The sequence below is a fragment of the Myotis davidii genome, unplaced genomic scaffold (genome assembly GCF_000327345.1).
Source record: "Myotis davidii unplaced genomic scaffold, ASM32734v1 scaffold1596, whole genome shotgun sequence".
NCBI classification, from domain to species: domain Eukaryota; kingdom Metazoa; phylum Chordata; class Mammalia; order Chiroptera; family Vespertilionidae; genus Myotis; species Myotis davidii.
The window spans coordinates 57,855-71,588 of NW_006287456.1; the positions used below are offsets into that span (position 1 = coordinate 57,855).

The 13,734-nt window shown below is 36.8% G+C and overlaps 1 protein-coding gene across 6 annotated transcripts in view; it reads right to left on the minus strand.

Annotated features, from left to right (window-relative positions):
* PLS3 (plastin 3) overlaps positions 1 to 13,734 on the minus strand; it is an 86,820-nt gene that overhangs the window by 26,216 nt on the left and 46,870 nt on the right. For 4 of the 6 annotated variants that reach the window (XM_006759215.2, XM_006759216.2, XM_015560956.1 and 1 more), the window contains exons 2-3: positions 13,176 to 13,248; positions 11,011 to 11,094 (exon numbers count right to left, since the gene is read on the minus strand). In XM_006759215.2, coding sequence (XP_006759278.1) covers positions 11,011 to 11,074 — 64 coding nt within the window. In that variant the 5' untranslated portion in view covers positions 11,075 to 11,094; positions 13,176 to 13,248. Of the gene's footprint in view, positions 1 to 11,010; positions 11,095 to 12,684; positions 12,836 to 13,175; positions 13,249 to 13,734 lie in introns of all 6 variants that reach the window. The other 2 variants (XM_015560954.1, XM_015560955.1) reach the window with 2 other exon arrangements.

Consider the following 13,734-nt stretch of genomic DNA (forward strand, 5'->3'; position numbering starts at 1 on the left):
AAACTGAAAATGGAACTCCCATTTGACCCTGTGATCCCACTTCTAGGAATATATCCCAAGAAACCAGAAACACCAATCAGAAAGGATATATGCACCACTATGTTCATAGCAGCACAATTCACCATAGCTAAGATCTGGAAACAGCCTAAGTGCCCATAAGCTGATAAATGGATTAGAAAACTGTGGTACATCTACACGATGGAATACTATGCTGCTGTTTGAAAGAAGGAATTCTTACCATTGGCGACGGCATGGATGGAACTGGAGAGCATTATGCTAAGTGAAACAAGCCAGTCAATGAAAGAAAAATACCACATGATCTCACTCATTTATGGATAATAAAGACCTATTAGATAGGATGAGCAAAAATAGATACAGAGGCAGAGCAGCATCGAATAGACTGTCAAACTACAGCGGGAAGGCCGGGGAGGGCTGGGGGAGGTGGGTAAGAGTTCAACCAAAGGACTTGTATGCATACATATAAGCATAACCAATGGACACAAGACACTGGGGGGTAGGGGAACCTGGGGGAATGTCGGGAGGGGGAAGGAGACATATGTAATACTCTCTGTAATGCTTTAAGCTATAAAACAAAATTAAAAAAAAAAGAAAGTTGGACTTTCACCAGCAATTTCAAATACCTACTGTTTAACAATGTTTTTTATTTTTATTCTTTATTTCCCAAGTCATTTTCATGTATATTGAATTATTATAATAAAAGGAAACAATCTGAATAGAGAAATGCCCCAAGATGATCATGGCACTGTTCAAGACAAGACAATGTTTTGTGAATAGTTAATCTAGTGATCCATTACTTAAAAACTCTGTACCGGTACTGTTCTTGGGATTGCAGATATTGCAACCAATGAAAGAAATTCTTGCTGTCAAAGAGCTCACATTCCAATGACAACTAATAAGCAAATATAACATGAGGTATGACTATAAAATATAATGTAATGTAAGTGCTTCGAAGAAAAAATAAAGCAAGGGGTTAGACTGGGTGGTAATTTACCCCCTCCTCCCAGGGGACATTCAGAAACTTCTAGAGACATTTTTGGTCAACACTTTGAGGAAGTTGCATTTGAATGATGACATAGGTGATGTAAGGGGGCAAATCATGTGGGTATCTGGGGGAAAAGACTGTGGGAAGAGGAAACAGCAAATGTGACGTCTGATGTGGAAGAGTGTCTAGTTTATTTAGGGAACAGAAAAGATCCAGTATGGCTTGAGCAGAGTAAGCAAAGGAGAAAATGAGAGATGAAGTTAGGTAGCTGATCATAAAACTTCTTAAAGGCCATGAAACATACTTTGGACTTTATCCTAAGTATTATCTCAGTGTAATTCATATTGGCCATTTTTGGCCAATTATTAAAATATTAAATATCCTATATGAAACCGTTTCCCTTGATAAAATTCAATGTTTAGTTTTTTTAAAAAAATATTTTTATTGATTTCAGAGAGGAAAAGAGAGGGAGAGAGAGAAAGTAACATTAACGATGAGAGAGAAGCATTGATCAGCTGCCTCCTGCATGCCTACACTGGGTATCGAGCCCACACCCCAAGACATGTGCCCTGACCAGGAATTGAACCGTGACCTCCTGGTTCACAGTCGACAGTCAACCACTGAGACATGCCAGCTGGGCCTATGTTTAGTTTTAATGAAGTATACTCTAGAGTCAAACAAATGTTCATAAAAATAGATGATAAAATTTTAAATTTATCAGTTAAAATCTCTATGCTTTTAAAACATCATCCCCGGGCAGGGGGTAGGGGGTGGGCCGGAGGGGGTCAATGGGGGGAAAAAGGGACATATGTCCACTCAACACTTCTGAAAATCACTTATTTCTTTCAAGGTAATGCTAGGGCACATCTTCACTCTCTTTGATTTGAATTTATAAAGGTCACACATCAAACACTTTATTAGTAAAGTGTTTATATGTAGAAGTCAATCCGGCAACATCTGTAGTCACTAAAAAGAACAGAGTAATCCACAGGGCACCGTGGCAGGATTTTAGCAACTTTTGATGAATGAAATTCTTGGGTTTCACTCACCTTTCTCCCATGCACATACTGATGTGTTTCCTCCCATTTCTTCTTTTTTTTATAGTCTTTTTTAAAATATATTTTATTGATTTTTTACAGAGAGGAAGGGAGAGATATAGAGAGTTAGAAACATCGATGGGAGAGAAACATCGATTAGCTGCCTCCTGCACATCTCCTACTGGGGATGTGCCCGCAACCCAGGTACATGCCCTTGACCGGAATCGAACCCTGGACCTTACAGTCCGCAGGCCGACGCTCCATCCACTGAGCCAAACCGGTTTCGGCTTCCTCCCATTTCTTTAAAAAGTTAGAACTGAGCTCACTGCAAGTGTGGCACAGTGAAAGATACATAGCATAGCTGGAAGGACACAGCAGAGGGAGTACTGTGAGACAGGATCAAATCTCACCTTGGCTGCTAGCTTACACAATTTCTCTCTCCAGGTCTTAGTCTTCTCATCTGTAAAAGGAGTGCTTTGCATAAAATGATCTTTCTCTAAGGTCCCTTCTTAGCTCTAGCACACCCTGGCTCTAAATTCAATACACACAGGACTTCACAAACCACCCTCACACACACCCCCACACATACCTTTTTTAATGAGATAAAATCATAATACATATTAAAAAAATATGGAGTTTTATTCTGACCATTACTATACCTCATTATATAAATAGATTTCCTTCATTTTTTTTCCAACACCTTTATTGAAGGAAGTAGCTTATTCTGTGCAACTATCAAAACTTTGTCCACTTTAGCAATTTCTGATAGAAAAGATTGTAAAATGTAGTCTATTTTCCTCTGATGTTTGAAATGACATAATCGGAGTTTAATTTAATCTCCAGTTTATACCTAGCATATAACAGGTACTTAACTGTCCTGGTATTCTCAGAGATATAATAAAAGTAGAAGGTAGAGATGCTTTAAAATAAATATTGGAGAACTATAACGAATTCAAAGCTACCTGAGAGTCTAGTCTATCTGGCAGTTTATTCGCAATAGAGTTGTAGGCAAAGGGGAGAACTACCACTTGGGTGAGCCCCCTCTGAAATAACCTCTCAGGAGCATTAATTAGAAGCTCACTGATGTGATTAAAAGATGCCAGGAAGTAGCCACCCTAAAATATAACTAACATAAAATAACCACATGTGGAAACTCCATTTCAAAGTAAGAGTAGTAATAACAGATGCTTTAGTAACTGACAGGAACATTTTAAAGGGGGGAGCATTGGAGGAACAAGAATTGTCATTTCATGACAATCCTATTAGGTTGCAAACCCCTTGATATTCTTCTTAATCTTTCTTTTACCTCCCACCCCAATAGGTAGCACAGTACCTTGCATATAATAAGCAAGGGAAAAAAATGATTTCTGTAGAATCATTGATTCCTAAGTAATTAACCAGGAAAAGAATGCTCTAATCTAATGAGCATTTTAAAAACAAAATTAAACAACAATGACAAAAAACAAAAAAGAAATAGCACTACCAGACTGAATGGCAATAACGACAGAAATATCCCTTAAATAACATTCAATCTCATTTACTTTGTTCTAATCCTGTCCCCACCCAGAAGCCTTCAGATCTGTAATTTGGTTTTCTAAGCGAACACGCCCACTGAGGAGCACCCAAGTAGACAACCAGTGATGGCTGTCAGGTTCAGGACCTCTCTTGTTCTAAATGCAGAAACCTGCTTTACTGTATTAAGGAAGACAATGGACACTTGTTTAGTATGAGCGAACCTCCAGAGCAAATTGAGTACCTACTCTGTGGCAGATACAGAAATTAATCAGACAGAACATCCTGGTTTGTACTTGAAACCGTGGCTTTAAAATCCTTGCAAAACTTTTGAGTCACTTAGAATATCTACCCTATATCTTTGCTGAGATGGGAGAAGAGTCACTGAACATGTGTCATTTAGTTTTACATATTTTAAAAGCTTCACCTATTTTATCAGTATATCTAGCTTTTACTACCTCTTGTAATCAAAGGCATTTTTTTTCTGTTCATATTTTATTCTTTTTTTAAAATGGAATCTATTTGTGGACATTGGTTAATAAAATAATATAGGTTTCAAGTGTACATTTCCATGATACATGATCTATATATTGCACTGTGTGCCTAGAATTCTTAAATCACATCTTTTGAAGAAAACAATTTCAATTTCAATAAGAAGGCAGAGGAAGTCTAAAAAGGCAGCTTGCAATTAATTTTACAACATATCCCAGCTGCTAAAGTACTTGAAAGACAAAATTGGGTGCAATTATTTTTAAAGAGTTTTATGCTAATTTATGCTAATCCCCAGCCAACACACACACACACACACACACACACACACACACACACGCCCTTAAACAATATCAGAGATGTAACATGCTGTACTTTGAAAGAGCAGGAAATGAGATAGAACAGTGGCATTTTAGAAAGCTCCCATCATCAGTGACATTATTAAGCAGGAGCTCAGAACTAAGTTTGATGGTGAACTTTTCCTTTTCTGGGTTTGACATAAACTTAAGATTCAATAATAACCTGACCCAAAATACACAGATCTAGACTGAAAACAGTTTTAACAACTAAAAACTAAAATCACAACCACGTGGCATAATGGCATCCTTGATGTTCTCATTCAAGGTGTAAGTACTCTGGAACCCTTTTCTGACACATTTCCCACTTCTTCACTAACTATACATTGGCATGGGGTCAGACAGGTTCTGCATTTTGAAGACTTCTGTTCCAGCAACATATAGTCAACCACCCGATAAAGTAGATATTATCATATGACCTATATCGCCTAGAGTATTCTCAATGTTGCTGTAAGCATATGTCTCAACTTGTTGGTCCAGGAAATTTGGACAGTATGGGTACACTTTAATGGGAGGCAGAAAAGAAGAAACTCCACTTACCCACTGACCAAAGTTCTCACAGAGAGTAGAGCTAAATTTCAATAAACTGACCAAGTGTTCTGATTTTTAAAAAAATATATTTTACTGAGTTTCCACAGAGAGGAAGGGAGGATAGAGAGCTAGAAACATTGATGAGAGAGAAATATCAATCAGCTGCCTCCCGCGCACCCCCCACTGGGGATGTGCCCGCAACCAAGGTACATGCCCTTGACCGGAATTGAACCTGGGCCCTTTCAGTCCGCAGGCCGACGCTCTATCCACTGAGCCAAACCGGTTAGGGCAAGTGTTCTGATTTTTAAAGAAAAATCACTAAACTTAAAAAAAATAATCCCTAAGAGGCCCCCATGCGGCACCAGAAAGGCTCATCTTTCACGCAGGCTACTGAATTATCAGGAAGGAACCAACTGTTTGTAACAACACATTCTCTCTGTGTGCCTCCTCTCTCTTCCGTGACACATGTAGGTTCACATCTGCATTCTGTTTGAAAAGAAACCTCATTATGCTCTTCTACCAAGTATTATTTTCAATGCCAGCTAACTCTCCCAACACCCTCCCTCAAGTAACCTTAAAGTAAATAAACTTATTATGCAGCCATGTTCCTGCAGAAGTTTGAATCACACCAAGAATGCATATCCTTAAAAGGAAATGTTTTCCCTCCCCTTGCATCCTGTTATTTAAGCTATTTTAAGTACTTGTCTGGAGAAAGCTGAGCCAGAATTCAAGTGGTTTTGATTTTAGCTGCTGTTTTACACTGCCCATGTTCAGGTGGTATGTGGAGCAATCTATCACTTCAGACACATCTTTTGGGGTGCTACTTCGTCTTATAAACCTGACAGTAAGAAAGACTGGGATTTCCTTTGACCCTCAGGTTGTGTGTGTGTGTGTGTGTGTGTGTGTGTGTTTTCAAACCTCACCATCATTGACTCTGTCTAAATCTAGCATCTTTCTTTGTAAAGAGGATGCATATGTGGGTCCTCATCTGCCACACAGATGCAACCTCTTTACTAACCCACCCTGGACAGTGCTCTTTAGGACTTAAAGAAGAAAACCAATCAAGTGCAGATGCGCTTCCTTTCCGAAAAGCTTGGTTTAAAAGTTCCATTTAGTTTAACCAATATATTCCACAAAGTTTTTGCACTAAAAAAGACAAAAGGAATGTAACAATAATGGATTTACACACATACACACGTGACCTTAAATGTCCATGAAAGCACACAATATGTTCATTTAAAATACTCAGCCAAAAGACTTGTGCAGAAGAATTTAGATTATATTCCACCCTAAAATCTAAGCAGTAAAGTCAAGCTTTCATTGGCATTAAAACTTTAGAAAAGGCAGCTGCTAAACATCTCCAGATGCTTAGCTGAACATGAATTTTGCCTTTCCCAGCTTATACCTTTTGAGGTAGCTCAGTTTAGCAAGTATATGAGGCAGTTTAATGCGTCCCAGCTAAAGGTAGAATGAAGGTTCCTACCCAAGAGTTCACACTAATAGTGGATCCCCTAAGGTGGAGGTCAAGTACAGCTGAAGGCTGAACAAGGTTATAGAGCTGAGACAGACAATTAAAAGTATTGTCTAGCAATTCTTTTCCAACTCAAAATTTCTAGCAGGACCATCATTTTCCACTTGCTGCCATTCTCCCACCTTAAAAACACATACTAGTTCACAGCTACACACATGCTCTCATGAGCGCATTTTCACACACATGTGTTCCTGCTCCCCCCCCGCATACTCACACACCTTTTTAGCAGAATTTTTATTGTCTTTGATGACTTTTTTTTACACACTTTTATTCTATCTTCCATACCGTCAAAACATGGTTTTTCAAACTATTCTAAGACCTCCATTTCTAATATTCCATCTGTAATTAACCAGATGGCACAGTGAAAGAGAACTGGCCAGTTTATTTTTTTGGTTGGGCTATAGTTTTATTTTTTAAGTCATAATTAAACAAATATGCACTGATGTAGTTTTATTGAATACTAAAAGTAAATCAAACTAAACCACCATGTTTTTTTTGTGGCATCACCCTGATGTGGTTTTTATATATAGAGAATATCAAGTAACTTGAAACAACTCAACTTCCTGAGATGAGAAAATCTGCTATAGCTACAACCACCATAACCAACATTTTTTGGCTTAGTTTGGTGGGCAACCTCAAAGGAATATACCCATACTATTCCTAGTCATTTAAGAAACCCCATTCTTTTATTTCAAAACTGCTGAATTCATTTTTTTAAAGCATAGTAGCTAGTGATTGCTTAGGAGAGAAAAAGTCAGATGTAAGTGTTTGCAGGATTAAAGGCCAATCTGAAAAGACTTACATTCCATAAATTGATCTTTCTTACAAGTAATCATCCAAATGATCTAGCAAAGTCAGAATGTAAAAGACATTCTAGTTGGTAAATATTAACTTCCTAAGTGTTCTGAAAGTTTTAAATTCTTCTTCTTTAGGAAGAACTTATGCAGCATTGCAGCATTTCAATTCAAACAGAAACATCATGAAGTAGGAACAAAGTGAGAGCCAACGCTTCTGCCATCCCAGTGGGAAATACTGGAAACAAATGTTGAGAAAATTTAAATAATGGAATGAAAATATACTGCTGGGAGCTTAACACTAAGCAGGTGCAGAAAGTGAGTGAAAGGAGAACTTTAAACCCTAATACTCTATTTATTGCTAGTAAAGAGTTTCAAAGCACTATTAGTTGATTGAACAAAACACATGACTAGTGGTAATAATTGCAGAGATTTTCCTCACACACTATGATTTTGCTGAATTTCTAAGGAGGAAAATCAAAGCTATTTTTGTTAATAGATGGGAAAAATCGTATAATGATTTCCATATTTTGTCACAAATGAACTGAGATCAAGTAGTCCTCACTACTCCCAAAATAATAATTGTCCTTGACAGGAAAATAAGTTATGGAGCTTGTTTTTGACATCAGGTTTCCTTGGCCAGAGTGGCTCAGTTGGTTGAGCATCGTCCCGGGCACCAAGCAAACCAGGTCGGGGCACATGCCCAGGTGCTTATGGGTGGCAACCAAAGGATGTTTCTCTCTCACACTGATGTTTCTCTCTCTCCCTCTCCCTTCCTCTAAAGGGGAGAAAATGGGGGGAAATCTCTAATACTCTCAACAATAAAATAAGTTTAAAAAATAAAGTGCTTTGCCCTGGCCGGTTTGGCTCAATGGATAGAGCGTCGGCCTGCAGACTCAAGGGTCCCGGGTTCGATTCCGGTCAAGGGCATGTACCTTGGTTGCGGGCACATACCCAGTAGGGAGCGTGCAGGAGGCAGCTGTTCGATGTTTCTCTCTCATCGATGTTTCTAACTCTCTATCCCTCTCCCTTCCTCTCTGTAAGAAATCAATAAAATATATATTTAAAAAAAATAAAAAATAAAGTGCTTAAAAGAATAAATATTAAAAAAATCAAGTTTTCCTGAATGAAGAAAAAAATAAAAGGATTTCCATAACAACTTTGACAATTGCTGAGGGCTCCATAACTAACAACAACTAAAAACTACAAAGATTTTAAAAGAAAATCAAAAGATTCAGCTGGGTCTTTAAACACTTTTCTCAAAGACTACACATAAGCCTTTATTATGCTGAAAAAATTTATAAATTTTATGTGCTATAATGTAGTGGCCAAAACCTTTAGTAATAAATTCCACCATGATGAAAATCTTCATAATAAAGGACCCCTTTGGGTTTATAGTTGATATTGACAAAGTCCTACTACATGAAAAGACTATATACAATTCCTTGGGATTCAATCAATTAAATATTTATTGAGAACCTAACATGTGTGTAACACTGAACTAGATACTGAGTGGGGGAATACAAAAATAATAAAATGCAAAACAGGAAGAAATTTTGGACTCCAGAATTCCTCAGTACAGCATATCTATACTAATAAAAGGGTAATATGCTAATTATACCAGACATCTTCCAGACGTCCATCTGGACAAAGCCATGGTGGCGGGGCTGAGGCAGAGGCAGTTAGGGGCAATCAGGCGGGTAGGGGAGAGCAGTTAGGGCGATCAGGCCGGCAGGTAAGTGAGGGGTTAGGAGCCAGCGGTCCCAGATTGTGAGAGGGATGTCCGACTGCTGGTTTAGGCCCAATCCCTGAACTGGCAGTAGGACATCCCTGAGGGGTCCCAGAATGGAGAGGGTGCAGGTCGGGCTGAGGGACCTCCCCCCCCCCTCATGAATTTCGTGTACCAGGCCTCTAGTAAGAGTAATAAGAGTCTGCATACAGTAGGAATATGTATATGCCTGGTAGGGACTCCAATAAGCCATATGGTCCAATCTCTTGCCTTTGGGAAGCTGTTTGCCAACCCTAAGTCCTCCAAAATATAACATTAAGACAGCAGTTCCAACAATGAGCCTTTCTTGTAGTCCAAGCTCTAATTGATCCCTCACTTAGTACAATTAATCCTGTTTTCTCCAGGGAGGTAATTGGTCAACCCTCTTTATATCATTAAGCTTTTAAGGAACAATTAAGCTCTTTTACTGATAAAAAGTATTCCAGTTCCATCAGGTAAACATATTTAATTTATCTTTAAGTTTTAAAAAATATTGTTCACAGAAATATTTCTGTACATGAGAAAAAGGTCTGTATTCAACAGTAAACATTTATTTGAGGCAGTAAGGCCTTGAAGAATAAAAAATAGCAGTAATAAGTCATGGTCCCTACCCCAAAATTCTATTCATAAAGAAACAAATTAGGCTGTCCCCAACACTGAAAGATGAATTTGAAGAAAACAAAGTTCAAATGAAATATAATCCTAAAACAATTATAAGGTGATTTCTATAGAATAATGAGATTTTAAAAATCTTGCAGCCAAGAATTTACCTGCTGGGTTTTCATAACCAGTCTAATATCAGATTGGGTAGTAGTCTTACAGTAAATGGTATCTATGGCTGATTTTGTTTTCATATATACACAGACACACACACAAATCATGTTAGATTCTGGACAATTTAATCTTTTCTATTTAGAATTCTGATGGGATTATGAATAGTCACTCTGGCTGGTGGTCATTATTCTTCCCAAGGTATGGCATCCTATATAATAAAAGGCTAATATGCAAATTGTGCCCTCGAAGTTTGACTGACTGGGAGTTTGACCGCTTGCTATGACGTGCACATACCACCACGGGGCAGCGTGTAACAAAGGAAGGCCACAGCTGGTAGCTGGAAGGCCTAGAAACCCTACCCTACCCGTGCATGAATTTCGTGCACCGGGCCTCTAGTTACTAATAAATGCCTTCATAGAAAATATTGATCAAAATGTACTTTTCACTAATGGGATTTCCTACATAGGTCAAGACTAGATTCTGTTTTAAACAACAAATCACTATAATCTAACTTTTTAGACTTTAATCAAGGAGATACCAAGTAGTAATAGTTTACTTCTCTAAGCACGCGTTGACTCATCAATAGTCAGCTCTTACCATTTTCTCAATATGTCTACTGACTTGACCTGAGCACTGAGATTTGCATGGAAATACTATATATAAACTGCTTCCATAGCTGCAAAATTCTAAGACTTGCTATATGATGTTACAGTATGATAAACCAGATGGCATATTATGCCTTCCCATCCTATATTGATGCTATAATTTAATGTGAAGGTAGAACAGTCTGCATTATGCAAAGGGACTGAAGATACATGAAAAAAGCAAGAAAGCCAAGCTAATTAGGGAAAGGGAAAGCAGCATCTGATGATCCTTTAACATTTTGAGAATATAGTAAAAGCTCCAAATCCTCTCAGAAAAATGATTCACCAAATATGATAACACCACAAAATTTGTTTAAAATTTCAGGAGCCATGACAGACCTAATTAAGGACTGGGATCCGGAACCAAAAACCTTTGGCCATGTTAGATAGATAGTAGATATAATTACAAATAATAAAGTATAAGTGTGGCTTTTAAAACTTTATCCCATCGATTTTAGCTATCTTGCCAAAAGGTTTAAAATTAACCACTCATATAATTTTTTAGAGAAATAACTTTAATTAGGGCCAATAAAGACTGCTTTACTACAGTTATACTATAAAAAATACTTACCAACTTTTGCAAAGGCCTCTTTGAGTTCGTCAAGCTCATCTTTGGAAATCTGAGTGGTAGCCATCTCATCTATTGAAAGAAGTCCTAAAGAGAAACCCAAAAGGTTTCAGACTTTAAAAACTTTGTGATAAATATATTATAAATACTCTTGTGAAATTCTCATCTTTGCAATAATTTAAACAGAAAACCAATACCATCTGAATAGATTCCCATATTAGTAGCTGTAGCCAAGCTAAAGAACACAAATAAATGAGAAGTTGATCGTTTACCAAAAGTTACTAAAAATATTTCCAAGTCTCATTTTCAAGAAAAAAATTTTACATTACATTCAGAGTATAAGGAAGAGCCTAGGTGCCTGGCAATGGCAGGAAAGAGATACATAATAAAAATTCTTAGTTATATGTGCCAAAACTAAAAGTCAAAATTACATGACCAAAGATTCATGGAAAATATAACTTCTCCAATGATCCATTTATTTTTTAATTTACCTTACTGTTTCTTTCCATTTTCCAGCTTTATTGAGATATAACTGGCATATAATATTGTGTAAATTTAAGGGGTAGAACTTGGTAATTTGATATATGCATACATTGTGCAACAATTAGCACAGTAGGGTTAATTAACATGTCCTTCACCTTATAGTTACCATTTTTCCATCAAGCTGCTTTAACATTGATGTTTAAATAGCACAAATTACATTTGGCCTTGATATAGAAATACACATATGCTAATAAACATATCTTTATGCACATATCATTTGAGTTTACCCCCTTTCCAATTTGGCTAATAATTTTACATATTTCACCAATCGAGCAGGGGTTGGCAAACTCTGGCCTTTGGGCCAAATCTGGACTGAGTATAGATAAACAAACATTTGCAGTCAATTTTGATGATAAGGCACATTAACTTTGAACCCCAGTTAAGTGAAATATTATCTCCCACAGATTCCATTCTTTTCATCAGTAGACCTGAATTACTTTAAAAAATGTACTCGATTATTATATTTTAGATTTCACCAGTAAAATTTTGTGTAAACAATGTTATATCCTTGATATCAATAATATAATATTCTTGATTTTGCCTCTTGGCTCACAATATTTATGATCTGAACCTCTGTAGAAAAATTATAATACATAAAGGGGGTATGTACCACAAGGTTAATCCCCAAATACAAACCTATTAACAATTTTTAGAGACAAGGCAATGAAAACAATTGTATGTTGCTTTTTTGCCTCTCTTTTTTTCCCCTTTAATCTTTTTAAGGACTTTTACTTTTTAGAACAGCTTTAGGTTCATAGCAAAATTGAACAAAGTAGAGTTCGGTTCTTATGTAGCTTTTTGCCCTCATACACAAGTCTCTTCCATTATCGACATCCCGCACCAGACTGGTACGTTTGTTACAACTTACATTAACACATCATAATCACCCAAAGTCCATAGTTTACATTAGGTTTACTCTTGATGTTGTACAGTCTATGGGTTTTGACAAACAATACCTAATAACATATATCCACCAGTAAAGTAGCAAAAGTTTCACTGCCTTAAATGTGTTGCCTTTTCAAAAAAGTTATTCAATGTGTTAAATTTCACAAACTCTATAGTATACAATACAAATTTGAGAACTTATATTTATCCATGTTAGACATTTTTATTGGAAGTTTAAAAACTACTCACAATCCATCTTTTTTACATTAAAGCCTGATACTCAGGAGAGAGAGGCTCTCAAGAGAGAGCTGGGCCGCATCTGTCTTTTTCACAGCCACAGTTGTCATTTCTGGAATTCATCACAGACTCAGACACATGGTAAGGCACCAATAAAATAGTACTGCAATAAATTCATCCATTCAGCAACTATGTACCAAGCGCTACATTAGATAACTTCATAGTCATGTTCATTCCCTGAACCCTCACAACAACCTTATGAGGTGAATATACTTACTGCTTTTTTTCTTATTATATAACTTAGGCTCAGAGGGACCACAGAACTGGAATTCAAAGACAGGCTTCTTAAATTCTTGGGGAATTTTAAAATGACCATATTATACTATTAGTTCAGTTTCCACCATAATGCAATGCACACTTATAATGACCAATTAAAAGAATTAATTAAAACAGACTTTTAAAGAACCTAAAATAGAATTTGCCTGTTCACAAACTTTCCTTACCTGTGATGTCAAGATGTCACAACTTCTCAGTAGATAAGTTGGGTAAAAACACTTTTCTGAGTGGTCTCAGGATCTATAAGGTAAAGAAAGATCTTCACTTAGCTCTGAAGTCAGGTATTTTACAGATTAAGCATAAAAAGCAAATTTTTCTTAAGTTAAGCTGCAACCCAATGATAGTACTTTTAAAAAGTATTCTATACTTTATTAATATGAAGTTCAACACTTGTGATTACAAAAATACTATGGAGGATTTATTCCAATTTTCTTTATGCATATTTAAGTAAGCATGCTTTCAATACAGAATTATTACCCATCTCCATGGATTATAGCATACAGAACAAGGGCACAGAAAGTCTGAAAGTGACCCTGCCTCTGAAAATCCAAAACATGTGGCCTCTCCTTTATCTCTAAAAGTCCTTTCCAGTTTGGGTAGTTTGAGAGTCAGGAATAATCTAAAGTATGTGAGTTTTTTTTTAAAAAAAAGACTTCTGATTTTATTTTCATACTACCACATCACTTCCACGCAGAAGAAAATTGACAAAGACGGTTCTGGACATAA